The sequence below is a fragment of the Bombina bombina genome, chromosome 1 (genome assembly GCF_027579735.1).
Source record: "Bombina bombina isolate aBomBom1 chromosome 1, aBomBom1.pri, whole genome shotgun sequence".
NCBI classification, from domain to species: domain Eukaryota; kingdom Metazoa; phylum Chordata; class Amphibia; order Anura; family Bombinatoridae; genus Bombina; species Bombina bombina.
Genome location: NC_069499.1, coordinates 50,153,035 through 50,174,794, shown reverse-complemented (window position 1 = coordinate 50,174,794; position 21,760 = coordinate 50,153,035). Strand labels below are relative to the sequence as shown.

The following is a 21,760-nucleotide window of genomic DNA, read 5'->3' as shown; positions in this document are numbered from 1 at the left end:
CATTCACCCCAAGCTCAAAACTGGAACCAAAACATAAAAGAAAAACGGAGACGTTAAGGAGATAAGCTTCATCCCCAAACGTCTTATCCAGCTTGCCATCCAGCATCTAAGGCCTCAGATCCTTCGGCCCACTAGGACTGGGATCCTCTTACATCGCCAAAACATGCCTTAAAGGACACAAAGATGTGCCAGCCTATAAGGGAAGGCAAAATCATCCCTCGCCGGATCAGAGAAAGACCCCAGTGTCAGGGTGAAAAGGAATCAGACTGAGACGAGAAGTGCAAAAATAATCACACCTTTATTAATAGCAAAAAAATAATAAACAGTCAAATAACACAACCAGAGCTGGTAGTCAGACGAGCCGAGTCAGGAGCCAACGTGAATAGTCAGACGAGCCGGAATCAGCAACAAGGAGAACAGCAGAGTCAGGAACAAGCCAGGGATCAGGAACCAGGAAGGACGTCAGGCAGCCAGGTAATACACAGGAACTCTCACAAACAGGTCTGAGACAACGCAAAGGCAAAGCATACTGAAAAGAGGCCTTTTAAATAATAAGTGATGAGATCACAATTCTGAGACTGCATCCTGTCTCACACGGATGATGCACACCAGTCTGGGCATAAAAGGAAGGCAGGAAATGAGCAGCATCCCCCACAATGCACCATAGTCAGGAAGAGAGGTGAGTAAAATGGCTGCCAGCAGCACATGGCAAACAAAACAGGGAAAAACCCTGACAGTACTCTCCCCTCAACAACCACTCCCCCGCGGGAGGACAAAAGGCTTATTGGGGAAACGGGCATGGAAGGCACATAGGAGGGTGGGAGCATGAACATCATAGGAGGGAACCCAAGAACACTCCTCTGGACCGTAGCCCCTCCAGTGAACCAAATACTGTACACGGCCCCTGGACATACGAGAGTCAATAATGCTGCTGACCTCAAACTCCTCATGGTTGTCAACAAAGATAGGACGGGGACAAGGCAACACAGTAGTAAACCGATTACAAACCAATGATTTCAAGAGGGAGACATGAAAAACATTGGAGATGCGCATAGCAGGAGGAAGGTCAAGAGCGTAGGCCACAGGATTGACCCGTCAAAGTATTCGAAAAGGACCAACATAACGGGGAGATAATTTATTGGAAGGCACACAAAGGTTCAAGTTGCGGGAGGACAGCCAAACTCTCTCATCAACCTGGTAGGAAGGCGCGGGCAGACGCCTACGATCAGCCTGGAACTTTTGGCGCTGCATAGAACGATGAAGGCAATACTGAATCTGCACCCACGTGGAAAGGAGTTGCCGGAGATGCTCCTCCAAAGCCGGAATACCCTGAGACATGAATAAATCGGGCAACAAGGATGGTTGAAACCCATAATTCGCCATGAACGGGGATAACTTGGAGGAAGCATTAATAGCACTATTACGAGCAAACTCTGCCCAAGGTAACAGTTCAGACCAATTATTGTGGTGATCTGAGACATAGCAACGGAGGAACTGTTACAGAGCTTGATTAGACCGTTCTGCAGCCCCATTGGATTGAGGGTGATATGCCGAGGAGAAGGAAAGCTGGATACCCATTTGAGCACAAAAGGAACGCCAAAATCTGGAGACAAACTGGCTGTCATGATCTTAGATTGTTGAGGTGTATAGCTTTAAGAGACTACACCACTCTCACTAACTTTCCCTTTAAATGCTTCCCGCCTACTAAGTTCAGTGCTTAGTATTTTGTTTCCTGCTTACCTGCAGCAAGCTACTCACCTAAGCTGTGAACATTCTAAAACTAATTGTTTCTTTCTCGCTACTGAAGTTAAAACTTCACCTCGGACTTTGCATGCTTAAAATTACTTGGAAATTGTAACCGGCTTCTCTCAGGATATTCCTCTGTTAAAAAATTATCGCAACAGTCTCTAGAAGAACGGATTACAGTTTTACTGTCACCACTTGTATTCCCCTGACATCTAGCGGACTCATTCTCCGGACTCCTCATCAGGTACATTAAGTGACTTTATTTCTGACTTGGACTTTAACTTTCTACTCACAGATCCTGTTGATAAATATAACGCAGAACAGAGCTATACAGCGTGACGTCAGAATCCTTAGCTGTCACTCAAACCTACGTCTCCGCAGAGACGCCTTTCTCCGTCTTCCTGTTCTGAGCAGAGCTAAGCCGACACTGTCTGGCAGCTGCGAGTGGCACTACAACTTCAATCAATATTAAGGTACCTCAACTTATAAACTTACCTTTTACCACAAACCGCAAGTCACAGATTTAAAAATTAAGATTCTCACAATCTATCTATCTAAAGGTACTAATTAAGGCTTTGTATATTTAACCTCTGAAAACTATAAATAATCAAGCTCTCAGACTGATATTGGACTTCCTGATGCAACTGTTTGTTTGACCTCAAATTAACTACTTACATCCTTTCGCTCTGTCAGAACCTATTATTAAATTTACCTTACATCAGCTCTTGGGGAGTTGATCATTAAATTAATGCAAATCTGCACAACTTGCCCCATTTGATACTTCCTCATAGTATCAAACTAAACAGTTGTGAAACATACACTATTTCATTTAGGTAATCTCACCAGTTGCGATCCACAACAAATATAAATTTGATTATTAAATCAAGGCATTACACTGGCTACCCCGGTCCGACACTATCTCCTTGGGTAACCCATGTAAACGGAAGACCTCCCGGGCAAAAATTGAAGCAAGGTCCTGAGCGGTAGGCAGCTTCATCAAGGGAATGCAATGTGACATTTTAGAAAAATGGTCAACCACCATAAGGATAACAGTATTGCCATTGTAAACAGGGAGCTCGACAATGAAGTCCATGGAAAGATGTGTCCAAGGAAGCTCACCATTAGCAAGAGGTTGAAGAAGACCCACAGGAAGCCGTCGAGGAGTCTTATTCTGTGCACAAACTGAGCAGGAGGCAACATACGCAGCAACATCAGAACAAAGACCTGGCCATCAGAATTGTCGAGTGACAGACCAAATCATTTGGCTCTTGCCTGGGTGACCTGTGGCTTTAGGATAGTGGTAAGTGTGCAAAAGTTTAGTTCGAAGATTCTCAGGAACAAAACACTTACCACTAGGTTTCTCAGGAGGTGCATTAGTTTGTGCAGCCAGGATCTCCTCCCCCAAGGGAGAAGTCAAATTAGTACGTATGGTAGCCAAAATATGGTCAGGAGGTATAACAGGAGTAGGTACAGACTCCTCCTTGGATCAGCCCTAACATTCTTACTACCAGGCAGGTAGGAGACCACATAATTAAACCGAGACAAAAATAGCACCCATCTGGCCTGTCGGGGCAACAAACGTTTTGCTTCAGATAGATAAGTTAAATTCTTGTGGTCAGTAAGAATGAGCACTGGCACACTAGTACCCTTGAGAAGATGCCTCCATTCCTTAAGTGCCAAAATTATGGCCAGTAATTCCCTGTCACCAATTTCATAATTGCACTCCGCTGGAGACAATTTCTTAGAGAAGAAACCACACAGATGCAAGGAACCGTCAGGCGTAGGACGTTGAGACAAGAGGGCACCTACTCCAGTCTCAGATGCATCGACCTCAAGAATGAAAGGTAGGATAGGGTTAGGATGAGCCAGAACTGGAGCGGCAGCAAAGGCAGTCTTAAGACTATCAAAGGCCTTAATGGCAGTAGGTGACCAATGGAGTGGATCATTCTCTTTACGGGTCATGTCTGTGATAGGTTTGACCAAGGAAGAAAAGTTTTTAATAAACTTTCTATAGTAATTGGCGAACCCCAAAAAACGTTGAATAGACCGAAGACCAACTGGGCGAGGCCACTGCAGAACTGCAGATAACTTGTCAGGATCCATGGAAAACCCTGCAACGGAGATAACATAACCTAGGAAGGTTACTTGAGTCTGATGGAACTCACATTTCTCGAGTTTGCAAAACAGGCCGTTCTCACGTAGTCTCTGAAGAACCCGTGTAACATCAGAACGATGACCCTCAAGTGTGGGTGAGTGTATGAGGATGTCGTTTAAGTACACCACAACACACTGTTGCAACATATCTCGTAGGACATCATTAATAAATTCCTGAAAAACAGCAGGAGCATTACATAGGCCAAAGGGCATTACAAGATACTCATAATGCCCGCTCCTGGTGTTAAATGCTGTTTTCCATTCGTGACCCTCCTTAATACTAACGAGATTGTACGCTCGTCTCAAATCAAGTTTAGTAAAGACCGTAGCTCCCTTGAGGCGGTCAAAGAGTTCCGTAATGAGCGGAAAATGGTAAGCATTCTTAATGGTAAGACGATTAAGACCCCTATAATCGATACATGGTCTTAACTCGCCACCCTTTTTCTTCACAAAGAAGAAGCCAGCCCCTGCAGGAGAGCAGGATTTGCGGATGATCCCCCACGACAGAGCATCGGCATCATACTCCATTATTGCACAATTCTCTGCAACAGACAGAGGGTACACCCGACCCCAAGGAGGAATGGCTCCGGGTTGCAAGTCTATGGCACAATCGTAAGACCGGTGAGGAGGCAACGTACCGGCACGCACCTTGTCAAAAACGTCTAGGAACTCTCGGTACTTCTCTGGCAATTGAGATACCGAAGAAGTGCACAAGACTTTAACTGGTTTCCGAAGACAAGTGGAAATACATTGCAGGGACCACGACAAAATTTCGGACCTGCGCCAGTCGAGACTGGGATTGTGCTTTTGGAGCCAGGGATAACCCAGAACAACCGGAAAATGCGGAGAGTTCACCTGGAACTGGAGGTTTTCAAAATGGAGAGCCCCAACAGCCATGGACAAAGGAGCAGTTTTGTGAGTAACGAGTGCGGGCTGAAGGGGCCTGCCATCAATGGCCTCAATAGCAAGCGGAGGAGTCCACCCAGGAAAGGACAACCGTGACCAAAGGTTTCTCCATAAGCGGTTCTGGGGACGAGGATAAACCACCCAAGGTCTACCCCTGACAGGACCTTAGGTGTGAGCGTTTCCCGGCCGTGTAGGACAAGACTTCAAAAGGTGGCCCTGTAACCCACAATAGAGGCAGAGCCCCTCCCTCCTCCTAAAGGCCCTCTCCACCACGGAGAGACACGCGTGAATCCCAACTGCATCGACTCAGCAGTACCTGGTGACTCGGGACCAGGAGTGATGGGAGGAAAGAGAGGCATGGGTGGGAACGAACACGTAGGAGACAACAGAACAGGAGGCTTCCGCAAGCGTTCCTTGAAAGAGGGCCTCTCCGAGTCTGATGTCAATTAGGATCAAAAAAGACACCAATGCCTCGAGATCCTCTGGTAAATTTCTGGCAGCAACTTCGCCTTTAATCGCATCAGAGAGCCCATGAAAGAAGGCAGCAACAAGGGCTTCATTGTTCCAACCTACCTCTGCGGCAAGAGTACGGAACTCAATAGCATACTGAGCAACAGATCTTGTACCTTGCTGAAAGCACATGAGTCGTTTAGCAGCAGAGGAGGAGCGAACCGGAACATCAAATACCCTTCAAAATGAGGCCACAGATTCTGGGTAATTTGAAATCACAGGTTTATTTGTCTCCCACAAGGGATTAGCCCAGGCAAGAGCTGTGTCAGAGAGTAACGAGATGAGAAATCCCACCTTAGCTCTGTCAGAGGGAAACATCTGAGGTAACATCTCAAAGTAAATGCCCACCTGGTTCAAAAACCCTCTGCACTGAATAGGATCGCCTCCATATCGCTGAGGTAGAGGTGCAGAACCGGACATGCTCCTGGTAGGCATAGGTGCAGCAGCAGAAACAGGAGCAGCCATAACTTGCGGGACACTTTGGTCCAAATGTGCAGTGCGAGTCAGCAGGGTTTGCAGGGCTAGTGCAAATTGATCCAAGCGGTGATCCTGTACATCCATCCTGGAAATGATGGCAGGTAAAGGTGGATTATTAGCACCATCAGGATTCATGGCCTTTGCATAATCTCAGGGTGCCAGGAATCAGACTGAGACGAGAAGTGCAAAAATAATCACACCTTTTATTAATAGCAAAAAATAATAAAAAGTCCACAAGTCAAATAACAAGCCAGGAGTCAAAACCAGAGCTGGTAGTCAGACGAGCCGAGACAGGAGCCAACGCGAATAGTCAGACGAGCCGGAATTAGCAACAAGAAAGCAAGGGATCAGGAACCAGGAAGTACGTTAGGCAGCCAGGTAATAAACAGGAACTATCACAAACAGGTCTGAGACAACGCAAAGGCAAAGCATACTGAACAGTGGCCCTTTAAATAATAAGTGATGACATCACAATTCTGAGACTGCATCCTGTCTCACACGGATGATGCACACCAGTCTGGCCATAAAAGGAAGTGCAGGAAATGAGCAGCATCCCCCACAATGCACCATAGTCAGGAAGAGAGGTGAGTAAAATGGCTGCCAGCAGCACATGGCAAACAAAACAGGGAAAAACCCTGACACCCAGCCCCGCGGTTGGGGCCCCTGAAGCCCCAGAGGCCAACGCTTCCCCAGAAGGCCAAACTGAATCAGGTGATGCCACGCCTGACGGGCCCTGGTTAACAGAACACGGACAGTATCTTAAAAATATTTCTCTTGGGAGATATAAATGAGCCAGCGCCATAGAAATGGCCATGCGGAACCGTGCCGTAACCTCTGGAGGAAACATGCCACCTTCCAGAGAAGGAGTAAAGACCATAGGGACATCTGCTTGCGTAGCCAAGAAAGGGTCTGGGGCACGCGCCTCACGGGACATGGAAACCTCGTAGGTAGCGTATGGCTCAACGCACTCTAAGCTCCCTGATTCGGGAGAAGAGAGTACTCTAGAACGGCAATCGGAACATAACTGATGGGCATGGATAACCCCGGCCATGTCATATTCATCACAATACGCATTCTCCGTATCGGAGACATCCGTGTCTAAGATATTAAAGGGATTACAAAAATTACAAACACTAAGTGGCACCCTTTTTACACCCCCAATGGCTGGGGCACTCACCACCTCCTGTGAACCAAACAACCCACAAGCAGACTCTCTCTGTCGCCACACAGTCAGCATACGGAAGTGAGAAACAACGTAACCCCACCTGTCACGAGGTGCACTGTGCCAGTCACAAAAAAAGAGATTGCGCCATTAAGATAATGCTGTTATGTTCCGTAAAAGCCATGAGCCTAAATATTGCTACACATTAGCAGATAGAACCATATAACAAACAATATTAAAGTCCCCCCTGTTCAATAAACCCCCTCAGGAGATATTAACCCATGATTCCTTATTAAGATAAAAGGAGTCCCACTGGGACCCTAGCTTCTTTCGTTAACATTACATTCACATATCGAAATAAAATGAAACGATCTTACAAGAATCTGCGCCATGGAACAGGAACACGGCCCTTCAAGTGTGACAGATAGTAGCCTCGCTACTTGAGTGAATAAAGGCAGGCAGCGAAACACGTCAATGCTGATTGCCAAGGAGCTGTTAATATGAGTCGGGATGGTTTTGCAGAAAGACTCTCCCTGCATCTCCGGACTCTAACCTTCATCCATGCTCTCACTGAGAGGCTGACAGGATTACTTAAAACTCCAGTCCCATTTCAAAGAGTACTACCCTCCATAAGAGACTATCTCGAACTTCTGACACTTTTCTGCCAACCTCCTGTGACGAAAGGCAAAGAATGGCTGGGGGATGAGGGAAGTGGAGGAGGTATTTGAAGCCTTTGGCTGGGTGTCTTTGCCTCCTCCTGGTGGCCAGATTCTGAATTTCCAAAAGTAATGACTGCAGCTGTGAACTCTTTCCGTTTAAGAAGAAAATAACTGTCTTGATAAAAGGGTGGGGTCGTGGACTCACCATATCCGGAAATAAATAAATTTATCAGGTAAGCATATGTTTTGTTTTCTTTCCTAAGATATGGTGAGTCCTCAACGTCCTCAATTACTAGTGGGAACCAATACCCAAGCTAGAGGACACAGAATGAAAAGGGAGGGAGAACAAGACAGGCAGACCTAAACAGAAGGCACCACCGCTTGAAGAACCTTTCTCCCAAAAGAAGCCTCGGCCGAGGCAAAACTATCAAATTTGGAAAAAGCATGCAAAGAGGACCAAGTTGCAGCCTCGGAAATCTGTTCCACAGAAGCTTAATTTTTGAAAGCCCAAGAAGAGGAGATAGCCCTAGTGGAATGAGCTGTAATTCTCTCAGGAGGCTGCTGACCAGCAGTCTCATAAGCAAAACAAATTAGAATTCTCAACCAGAGAGAAAGAGAAGTAGCAGTCGCCTTCTGATCTTTACACTTTCCAGAGAAAGAAACAAACAGGACAAAAGGACTGGTGAAAATCCTTAGTCGCCTGTAGGTAGAATTTTTAGAGCACGCACAACATCCAGGTTGTGCAACAAACGTCCAGAACTTCACCTCCTCCTGACTGGGGGTTATGGGTTAGAGAAGTTACACTTAACAGCTTTGCTGTGGTGCTCTTTGCCTCCTCCTGCTGGCCAGGAGTGATATTCCCACTATTAATTGTGGACTCACCATATCTTAGGAAAGAAAGTATATTAATATAACCATGTTGGTTATGCAAAACTGGGGAATGTGTAATGAAGGGATTATCTATCTTTTTAAACAATAAAAATTCTGGAGAAGACCCTTTAAGGACCAGAAATTATAGTAGATTTGCATAATCAACAAATGCATGATAACAAGACAATGCAATAGCACTTAGTCTGAACTTCAAATTGGTAGTTGATTTTTTCCGAAAAAAGTCAAAGTTATGTGTATTTCCACTCCTCCTGTATCATGTGACAGCTATCAGCCACTCACAATTGTATATATGCATATTCTGTGAATTCTTGCACATGCTCAGCAGGAGCTGGTGACTCAAAAAGTTTAATTATAACAAGACTGTGCACATTTTGTTAATGGAAGTAAATTAGAAAGTTGTTTGAAATTGCTGCTCTATTTGAATCATGAAAGTTAAATTTTGACTTCAGTGTCCCTTTATTTTAGCCAGACAGTAAATATTTGCAACATATTTAGACAAAAGAAAAAAAAAACCTGAACTGATATTTAATAATTAATTAGGGTTCAATCTACTTATATTAACTTTCATTATGTGCCAAGCAATTATACCTGTAAATACTATGGCCTCAATTTATCAAGGTATGTCGGACTTGATCCGACAGTGTGGATCAGGTCCGACAGACCTCGCTGAATACAGCGAGCAATACGCTCGCCGTATTCAGCATTGCACCGGCAGCTCACAAGAGCTGCTGGTGCAACGCCGCCCCCTGCAGACTCGCGGCCAATAGGCGGCCAGCAGGGGGGTGTCAATCAACCCAATCGTACTCGATCGGGTTGATTTCCGGCGATGTCTGCCTGCTCAGAGCAGGCGGACAAGTTATGGAGCAGCGGTCTTTGTGACCGCTGCTTCACAACTGCTGTTTCTGGCGAGCCAGCAGGCTCGCCAGAAACACAGGGCATCAAGCTCCATTCGGAGCTTGATAAATATGCCCCTATATATCAGCAAGTGTCAACACATACACATACAGTAACACAACACAACACATACAGTAACACAACACATACACATACAGTAACTCAACACAACACATACAGTAAGGATCATACACACATAAACAGCAGTCACCAATGACGAACACTGGTGATTCAAATACCTGTGACTTTTATACATCAATGATATAATAATACACTAGGCAAATCATGCAACAGCGAAGGATCTGTTATCATTCATGTGCAAGTATATAAGATGTACAATACATGAAAAATCTCACTGTTATTAAACTGTGATCCTCCTATACAGTTACAAATCCCCACATCCAGAATTCCAAAATTCAGAATAATTCCAAAATCCAGATGTTTTTCAATAATTTAAAAAAAATTAAATTATTAAAAATGACACACCAGACAAACTGACTCACCCACTGAGCCTTTCCCAGAAGCCTCATCACTAGGGATGTCATCTGTATGGAGGGAGCACAGGTCCGCATACGAGGGGCTGCTGGTGTCCTCATAGTGGGTCTCTGTACTGCTCTGGGAGGGAAGAGGGGTCCTCACCGAGGGGCTGCGTCCTGGGGATTTCCAGTCTCCTGTCCTCAGCGGAGAAGCTAAATGGAACAACCACATGAGGCTTTAAATGGATATTTATACACGTGCACGCTATATATCTGCAATCAAGCATGTCTGCAAACAAAATAAATATGTTAAGTGCCATGAAATGTTTTGCAGATCAGGGACATACCATTTGAGAGGCCACTTTAAGCATATGTATCTTATCTCCTTTGCTGTGTCCAATTGCGGACAAAGATAAATAAGCTCCTGCACATCTAGTAATACTGTGAAGAATGTTGCAGGTTCAGAATTCTGGATTCTGCTGCATTCACTCAAGCTTCCCTGAGTGCAGTTATAAACCTTAGTTTCCATGACAACACCAAGTAAATCTGGGAAAATAAATAATCATTTTATAGGGAATTACTTTGTTAGTATAATCAATGTCCCTTTAATATCCACATAGTGGTGTCTAGTATTGTATTTGTATAAATTAAACTTAATTCTGTGTTTTTATTTATGTCCAGGACTACTATTAACACAAATGAATCCAATCACAATATAATATCTTGTTATTTCCTCAACTTGTGCATCCAATAAGCACTTAATGTGTTTTAATTCTATACTGAACACATTAGGCCATATTACGAGTGGAGAGCTATTTAACGCTCCCGTTTTAGCGTTAACTGTGCTAGAAATAAGCTTTTTGTGCTTGTCGGGTTGTGCTTGTATGAGTTGAAAGTAAACTGTTTTCGCTTGTGCGCTAACGCAACAAGTGCAAAAAGCCGAACTTAGAATATCGCATTGCGTTCACGTATTCCCCCAAGTCAATGGAGCAAAAAAAGTGGAAAAAACAGAATTTATACTTACCTGATAAATTTCTTTCTCCTACGGTGTGTCCGGTCCACGGCTTCATCCTTACTTGTGGTAATATTCTCTTCCCTAACAGGAAATGGCAAAGAGGCACACAGCAAAAGTTGTCCATATAGCCCCTCCTCTGGCTCCGCCCCCCAGTCATTCGACCGACGGTTAGGAGAAAAAGGAGACACTATAGGGTGCCGTGGTGACTGTAGTGTATAGAGATAAAAAATTTAAACCTGACAAAAAGCCAGGGCGGGCCGTGGACCGGACACACCGTAGGAGAAAAAAATTTATCAGGTAAGCATAAATTCTGTTTTCTCCTACATTGGTGTGTCCGGTCCACAGCTTCATCCTTACTTGTGGGAACCAATACCAAAGCTTTAGGACACGGATGAAGGGAGGGAACAAGTCAGGTAACCTAAACGGAAGGCACCACGGCTTGCAAAACCTTTCTCCCAAAAACAGCCTCCGAAGAAGCATAAGTATCGAATTTGTAAAATTTGGCAAAAGTGTGCAGGGAAGACCAAGTCGCTGCCTTACAGATCTGATCAACAGAAGCCTCGTTCTTGAAGGCCCATGTGGAAGCCACAGCCCTAGTAGAGTGAGCTGTAATTCGTTCAGGAGGCTGCCGTCCGGCAGTCTCATAAGCCAATCAGATTATGCTTTTCAGCCAAAAGGAAAGAGAGGTCGCAGTAGCTTTCTGCCCTCTCCTCTTACCAGAATAAACGACAAACAAGGATGATGTCTGTCTGAAATCATTTGTTGCCTCTAAATAGAATTTTAAAGCACGGACCACATCTAGGTTGTGTAACAAACGTTCCTTCTTTGAAACTGGATTCGGACACAGAGAAGGAACAACTATTTCCTGGTTAATATTCCTGTTGGAAACCACTTTTGGAAGAAAACCAGGCTTGGTACGTAAAACTACCTTATCTGAATGGAACACAAGATAGGGTGAAGTACACTGCAAAGCAGACAATTCAGAAACTCTTCTAGCAGAAGAAATAGCAACCAAAAACAGAACTTTCCAAGATAGTAACTTAATATCTATGGAATGTAAGGGTTCAAACAGAACCCCTTGAAGAACTGAAAGAACTAAATTTAGACTCCATGGAGGAGTCATAGGTCTGTAGACAGGCTTGATTCTGACTAACGCCTGTACAAACGCCTGTACATCTGGCACGGCTGCCAGTCGTTTGTGCAACAAAACAGACAGAGCAGATATCTGTCCTTTTAAGGAACTAGCTGACAAACCTTTATCCAAACCCTCTTGGAGAAAGGAAAGTATCCTAGGAATTTTAATTTTACTCCAAGAGAATCCCTTGGATTCGCACCAACGGATATATTTCTGCCATATCTTATGGTAAATTTTCCTAGTCACCGGTTTTCTGGCTTGAACCAGAGTATCTATAACCGAATCTGAAAACCCATGCTTAGATAGAATCAAGCGTTCAATTTCCAAGCAGTCAGTTGCAGAGAGACTAGATTTGGATGTTTGAATGGACCTTGTACTAGAAGATCCTGCCTCAAAGGTAGCTTACATGGTGGAACCGATGACATATTCACCAGGTCTGCATACCAAGTCCTGCAAGGTCATGCAGGAGCTATTAGAATCACCGAGGCCTTCTCCTGCTTGATCCTGGCTACAAGCCTGGGAAGGAGAGGGAATGGTGGAAACACATAAGCCAGATTAAACGACCAGGGCACCACCAATGCATCCACTAGTGCCGCCTTGGGATCCCTGGATCTGGACCCGTAGCGAGGAACCTTGGAGTTCTGACGGGACGCCATCAGATCCATATCTGGAGTGCCCCATAGTTGGGTTAACTGGGCAAAAACCTCCGGGTGAAGTTCCCACTCCCCCGGATGGAAAGTCTGACGACTCAGATAATCCGCCTCCCAGTTGTCTACTCCTGGGATGTGAATTGCAGATAGATGGCAGGAGTGATCCTCCGCCCATTTGATGATCTTGGATACCTCTCTCATCGCCAAGGAACTCTTTGTTCCCCCCTGATGATTGATGTACGCTACAGTCGTCATGTTGTCCGACTGAAATCTTATAAACCTGGCCTTCGCTAGTTGAGGCCAAGCCAGGAGCGCATTGAATATCGCTCTTAGTTCCAAAATGTTTATCGGGAGAAGAGACTCTTCCCGAGACCATAGACCCTGAGCTTTCAGAGAGTCCCAGACCGCGCCCCAGCCCAAGAGGCTGGCGTCGGTCGTGACAATGACCCACTCTGGTCTGCGGAAACTCATTCCCTGAGACAGGTGATCTTGAGTCAACCACCAGAGGAGTGAGTCTCTGGTTACCTGGTCTACTTGAATTTGGGGAGACAAGTCTGCATAATCCCCATTCCACTGTTTGAGCATGCACAGCTGCAATGGTCTTAAATGAATTCGAGCAAAAGGAACCACGTCCATTGCTGCAACCATTAGTCCTATAACTTCCATGCACTGAGCTATGGAAGGCTGAGGAATAGAATGAAGAACTCAACAAGCTTTTAGAAGTTTTAACTTTCTGACCTCTGTCAGAAAAATCTTCATTTCCACAGAATCTATTATTGTTCCCAGAAAGGGAACCCTTGTGGACGGGGAAAGGGAACTTTTTTCTATATTCACCTTCCACCCGTGAGATCTTAGAAAGGCTAAAACAATGTCTGTATGAGCCCTCGCTTTGGAAAGGGACGACGCTTGGATTAGAATGTCATCTAGGTAAGGTGCTACAGCAATGCCCCTCGGCCTTAGAACCGCTAGAAGGGACCCTAGTACTTTTGTGAAAATTCTGGGAGCAGTGGCTAAACCGAATGGAAGAGCCACGAACTGGTAATGTTTGTCCAGAAAGGCGAACCTTAGGAACTGATGGTGATCTTTGTGGATAGGAATATACAGGTACGCATCCTTTAAGTCCACGGTAGTCATATATTGACCCTCCTGGATTGTTGGTAAGATCGTCCGAATGGTTTCCATTTTGAATGATGGAACTCTGAGGAATTTGTTTAGTATTTTTAAATCCAGAATTGGCCTGAAAGTTCCCTCTTTTTTGGGAACTACAAACAGGTTTGAGTAAAAACCCAGACCTTGTTCCGCTGATGGAACTGGGTGTATCACTCCCATCTTTAATAGGTCTCCTACGCAATGTAAGAATGCCTGTCTCTTTATCTGGTCTGAAGATAAGCGAGACATGTGGAACCTTCCCCTTGGAGGGAGTTCCTTGAACTCTAGAAGATACCCCTGAGAGATAATTTCTAGTGCCCAGGGATCCGGAACATCTCTTGCCCAAGCCTGAGCAAAAGAGAGAAAGTCTGCCCCCTACTAGATCCGGTCCCGGATCGGGGGCTACCCTTTCATGCTGTCTTGGTAGCAGCAGCAGGCTTCTTGGCCTGTTTACCCTTGTTTCAGCCTTGCAATGGTTTCCATGCTGGTTTAGGCTGGGAAGCGTTACCCTCTTGTCTAGAGGCTGCAGAGTTAGAAGCCGGTCCGTTAATGAAATTGCGAAAGGAACGAAAATTGGACTTGTTCTTAGCCTTGAAAGGCCTATCCTGTGGGAGGGCATGGCCCTTTCCCCCAGTGATGTCAGAAATAATCTCCTTCAATTCTGGCCCGAAAAGGGTCTTACCTTTGAAAGGAATATTAAGTAATTTTGTTTTGGACGACACATCCGCCGACCAAGATTTTAGCCAAAGCGCCCTGCGCGCCACTATTGCAAAACCTGAGTTTTTTGCCGCTAATTTTGCTAATTGAAAAGCGGCATCCAAAATAAAGGAATTAGCCAACTTTAGTGCGTGAATTCTGTCCATGACTTCATCATATGGAGTCTCCTTTTGGAGCGAACTTTCTAGTTCCTCAAACCAAAAAGACGCCGCCGAGGTGACAGGAATAATGCACGAAATTGGTTGAAGAAGGAAACCTTGCTGAACAAAAATCTTTTTAAGCAATCCTTCCAATTTTTTATCCATAGGATCTTTGAAAGCGCAACTGTCCTCAATAGGAATAGTTGTGCGCTTTGCTAACGTTGAAACTGCCCCCTCTACCTTAGGGACCGTCTGCCATGCGTCCCTTCTGGGGTCAATAATGGGGAACATTTTCTTAAATATAGGAGGTGGAACAAAAGGTATACCTGGCTTTTCCCACTCCTTATTCACTATGTCCGCTACCCTCTTGGGTATCGGAAAAGCATCAGCGTGCACTGGGATCTCTAAGAATTTGTCCATTTTGCACAACTTCTCTGGAACTACCAAAGAATCACAATCATCAAGAGTAGCTAGCACCTCTTTAAGCAAGGCGCGGAGATGTTCTAGCTTAAATTTAAATGCCACGATATCAGGTTCTGCCTGCTGAGAAATTTTTCCTGAATCAGAAATTTCTCCCTCGGACAGACCCTCCCTCACTGCCAAATCAGATTGATGTGAGGGTATAACAGATAAATTATCGTCAGCGGCTGTTTGCTCATCCTCTGTATTTAAAACTGAGCAATCACGCTTTCTAGGAAATGCTGGCAGTTTGGATAAAAGATTTGCTATAGAATTATCCATTACTGCTGTTAATTGCTGCATAGTAACAAGCATTGGCGCACTAGATGTACTAGGTATCGCCTGTGCGGGCAAAACTGGTGTTGACACAGAAGGAGAGGATGATGAACTATCCCCACTACCTTCATTTGAAGAATCATCTTGGGCAACCTTGTTAAATGTGACACTACTGTCCTTACTTTGTTTGGACGCCATGGCACAATTTGCGCATACATTTAAAGGGGGAACCACCTTGGCCTCCATACACACAGAACATATGCTATCTGAAGGCACAGACATGTTAGGCAGATTTAGGCAGGCTATTAATGCAATAAAAACGATTTTATACAAAACCGTTACTGTCTCTTTAAATAATAAAAAGAACACACTTTATTTCTGAATGTTCAAAAAACTATGAAGGAAATATCCGATTTTTATAAAATTTACACCCCAGTGTCTTAATGCTTTGAAAGTATTGCACACCAAATATGAAGTTTCTAGACCCTTAAATAAGGAAACCGGAGCTAATTGTTCAATTTAACCGGTTAAAATACACTACAGTCCGTGCCACAGACTTTGCTGCGGCTTTTACCTTCCTTAGGGGTTATTCACCACAGAAATAAGCCTTCCGGAGTCTGTTTCTCAGCCACAGGACCCTCTCACATGAAGCTGCATGCACTGCCTTTGGAAGTAACTGCGCAACTGAGGCGCGAAAATGAGGCCTCCTCCCTCTGCATACCAGAGTGAAGGGGCCTTTCTGACTAGATTAGGCGTCTAACCAATGCCAGGCCTAATTAAAACGTTCCCAAAAGTGTTTCTAAGTTCATAAAAACACTCCAAATGTCATAAGAATATGATATAAGCAAATCGATTTAGCCCACAATAGTGTCAACCAGTATAGAGCCCAATATATAAGCCTTTAATATGTTACTCAGTCTAAGAAAATGGCTTACCGGTCCCATGAGGGAAAAAACTGACAGTCTTCTAGCATTACTATGTGTTGTTAGAAAAGAGACTGGTCATACCTGAAGCAGATAAGTCTGCAAACTGTTACCCCCAACTGAAGTTCTCTGGTTTCAACAGTCCTGCGTGGTAACAGCAATGGATTTTAGTTACTGGTGCTAAAATCATACTCCTCTTTTAACAGAAATCTTCATCACTTTCTGTTGTAGAGTAAATAGTACGAACCGGCACTATTTTAAAATAACAAACTCTTGATAGAAGAAATAAAACTACAACTAAACACCACATACTCTTTACCATCCCCGTGGAGATGCTACTTGTTCAGAGCAGGCAAAGAGAATGACTGGGGGGCGGAGCCAGAGGAGGGGCTATATGGACAGCTTTTGCTGTGTGCCTCTTTGCCATTTCCTGTTAGGGAAGAGAATATTCCCACAAGTAAGAATGAAGCCGTGGACCGGAGAAAACACCATACTCGGCGCAAACACAATCGCTTATTCTCATGGGCGCTAACATGACATAAAAATATGAACATTTCATTTCACATTCCATTGTTCTTTACATACAAGGATATGTTCTATTTTTTCATAAATACATGTTTTTACTTATATCTGATGGTATTTGGGTACAATATATAATTATACCTATATATATATATATATATATATATATATATATATATATATAAATAGCAATGAAAGAAACTTGCACACACTGGTACTTGCTGGTTCTGTAAATAATGTTATATTCTAAACTGGAAGTCACTATTATAATATCAGTATACTGACTAAAGATAGAAAAAAATCACTACAACAATTAAAGCATGAGAAATTCTGGAAAAATAAACAACGTACTGGTCTTCAGGGTTTAAAATATCTGCATTAAAAATAAATTTTTTATAAGTGTTTATATTGTAATTACCCACTGATCAAACAGTCACTGTGTAGCATGTAACAACAAGGTCATTGGATGCAGCCTTTCTGAGGTAATGGGAAAAAAAACAAATTTCAGAGGTATAGTATAGCAAAAGCAATTAAAAGAATAAATAATGAAAGTTAAAATAAGCATATTTTATTACTACGCATCAGCAAACATTGTATAAGAGATTTCAGTTTGGTTTTTAAAGAGATGGGAAACCCAACATTTTTTTTTTTCAGAATTCAGATAGAACATAGGATTTTAAACAACTTTCCAATTTACTTCTATTATCAAATTTGCTTCATCCTCTTGGTTTGCTTTGTTGAAGGAGCAGCAATGCACTACTGGGATTTAGCTGACTACACTGGCTGAGCCAATGACAAGAGGCATATATGTACAGCAAGCTCCCAGTAGTACATGGCTGCTCCTGAGCCTACCTAGGAATACTCTACAATAACAAATACCAAGAGAACAAAGCAAATTAGATAACAGAAGAAAACATTAAAGTTGATTAAAATTGTGTGTTCATTTTGTGTTTACTGTCCCTTTAATGAAAACTGCCGATATCCCACCTGTCTGTGCAGTAGACTGAGAGTTGTCAGCAGGTGTCTCATCAAATTGAATCCACGTGGACAAATCTGTTTTTCCTGCTCCTTGCACTATAGAGTCAGTATGAAGTGGGGGGGCTTCTGGGTATAAATTCTCCTGTAATCCCCTCTTGGTATCTGATGAAGAACTGCTCTTTTGGTCCTTACTTGCTCCTCCTAAGATAAGAAAAAAACAATAACGAGAACCCAACTAGTGTTCCCCTCAGGACCTATTTACTAGGCACACCACCCAGCTGATTTTACTGACCACCCACTTAAAATCAAAGTCAACATTAAAGGGACATTCCAGACAAAATTGGAATGCACATGTATACAGTATATTTCAGTTTTAAATAGAATTATTTTTTATATAAATGTACAGTATTAGCAGAAATACTTCAAATAAAAGCTATAGCTGTTTCAAAAGTGTATTTAAAGGACCAGTAAATACATTAGATTTACATAATCAACAAATGCAAGATAACAAGACAATGCAATAGCACTTAGTCTGAAATTCAAATGAGTAGTAGATTTTTTTCTGACAAATTTACTTCTATTATCAAATTTGCTTCATTCTCTTGGTATCCTTTGTTGAAGGAGAAGCAATTCACTACTGGGATTTAGCTGACCACACTGGCTGAGCCAATGACAAGAGGCATATATGTGCAGCAACCAATCAGCAGCTAGTTCCCAGTAGTACATTGCTGCTCCTGAGCCTACCTAGCAGAGGCGTAACTAGAAACCACAGGGCCCAGGTGCAAGAATCTAAGAAGCCCCCCCAGCCCCCCTCCAAAAAAAGTGAATTTGATACATATCTTTTTTTTTTTTTTTTTTTTAACATTTAACACAGAAAAAAAAATGTGAATCAGTTTACGTCTGCAAAAGGAGGTACCCTGTGCACACAGTCTGTTAGATGGTCTGACCCCCTATTACTGTATATAGTGACACTGCTTAACCCACCAGTACTGTATATAGTGAGTCAGTGACACAGTCTGTAATCTGCCGGTGAGATGGCTGGCCTGACCCTACCCGCCCCAGTACTTTATAAAGTGACCACAGTAGTCAGTGACATGGTCCAGGCCCCCCCCCCATACTGTATATAGTGGTATGGTATAGTGACACTGTTTACCCCCCGCCCCCCCATGCTGTAGTAACAAGGTCTGTAATTTGCTGGTTCCACAAACATACATACATACACACATACATGCATGAATACACACAGTCACATACATACACACACACACATACATGCATAAATACACACACACATACATACATGCATAAATACACACACACATACATGCATAAATACACACACAGTCACATACACACACACATACATACATGCATAAATACACACACAGTCACATACACACACACACATACATACATGCATAAATACACACACAGTCACATACACACACACACATACATGCATAAATACACACACAGTCACATACACACACACACACACATACATGCATAAATACACACACACACATACATACATGCATAAATACACACACAGTCACATACACACACACACACACACATACATACACACACAGTCACATACACACACATACATGCATAAATACACACACAGTCACATACACACACACACATAAATGCATAAATACACACACAGTCACATACACACACAAACATACATGCATAAATACACACACAGTCACATACACACACAAACATACATGCATAAATACACACACAGTCACATACACACACACATACAAGCATAAATACACACACAGTCACATACACACACACACATACATGCATAAATACACACACAGTCACATACACACACACATACATGCATAAATACACACACAGTCACATACACACACACACACACATACATGCATAAATACACACACATACATACACACACAGTCACATACACACATATACATGCATAAATACACACACAGTCACATACACACATATACATGCATAAATACACACACAGTCACATACACACATATACATGCATAAATACACACACAGTCACATACACACATATACATGCATAAATACACACACAGTCACATACACACATATACATGCATAAATACACACACAGTCACATACACACATATACATGCATAAATACACACACATACATACACACACAGTCACATACACACATATACATGCATAAATACACACACATACATACACACACAGTCACATACACACATATACATGCATAAATACACACACATACATACACACACAGTCACATACACACATATACATGCATAAATACACACACATACATACATACACACACAGTCACATACACACATATACATGCATAAATACACACACATACATACACACACAGTCACATACATACACACACACACACACATAAACACACAGTCACATACACACACAGTCACACACATACATAAATACACACACAGTCACATACATACATAAATACACACACACATACATGCATAAATACACACACAGTCACACACACACATACATGCATAAATACACACACACATACATGCATAAATACACACACAGTCACACCCACACACACACCCACACACATACATGCATAAATACACACACAGTCACATACACACACACACACACATACATGCATAAATACACACACACACATACATGCATAAATACACACACAGTCACACACACACACACACATACATAAATACACACACACACACATACATACATAAATACACACACACATACATAAATACACACACACATACATACATAAATACACACACACACATACATGCATAAATACACACACAGTCACACACACACACACACACATACATGCATAAATACACACACACACATACATACATAAATACACACACACACATACATACATAAATACACACACACACACACATACATACATAAATACACACACACACATACATACATAAATACACACACACACACACACACATACATACATAAATACACACACACACATACATACATAAATACACACACACACATACATGCATAAATACACACACAGTCACACACACACATACATGCATAAATACACACACAGTCACACACACACATACATGCATAAATACACACACATTCACACACACACATACATGCATAAATACACACACAGTCACACACACACATACATGCATAAATACACACAGTCACACACACACATACATGCATAAATACACACACAGTCACACACACACATACATGCATAAATACACACACAGTCACACACACACATACATGCATAAATACACACACAGTCACACACACACATACATGCATAAATACACACACAGTCACATACACACATATACATGCATAAATACACACACAGTCACATACACACATATACATGCATAAATACACACACAGTCACACACATACATAAATACACACACAGTCACACACATACATACATACACACACAGTCACATACATACATACATACACACACACACATACATGCATAAATACACACACAGTCACACACACACATACATGCATAAATACACACACAGTCACACACACACATACATGCATAAATACACACACAGTCACATACACACATATACATGCATAAATACACACACAGTCACATACACACACACACACATGCATAAATACACACACAGTCACACACACACACACATACATAAACACCAATGGGTAAAACAGAAACACTAACCCCTGTAGTCAGAGACACTAGTGAGGCATCATGTCACACTCGCATGATATCAGTGCAGGCAGTGGCAGGTCAACGTTTTTTATTAAAAAACTCTGCACCCCCTGTAGTTTCGCCCCTGCTACCTAGGTATACTCTACAATAGAACACCAAGTAAACAAAGCAAA

General features: G+C 42.8%; 1 protein-coding gene across 1 annotated transcript in view; it reads right to left on the bottom strand.

The window, feature by feature from the left end:
* The window catches only part of STON2 (stonin 2), a 255,201-nt gene that overhangs the window by 117,767 nt on the left and 115,674 nt on the right, over positions 1 to 21,760 (bottom strand). The window contains exons 3-4 of the mRNA XM_053697346.1: positions 17,849 to 18,040; positions 9,903 to 10,088 (exon numbers count right to left, since the gene is read on the bottom strand). Of these exons, the coding sequence (XP_053553321.1) occupies positions 9,903 to 10,088; positions 17,849 to 18,040 (378 nt within the window). The remainder of the gene's footprint in view (positions 1 to 9,902; positions 10,089 to 17,848; positions 18,041 to 21,760) is intronic.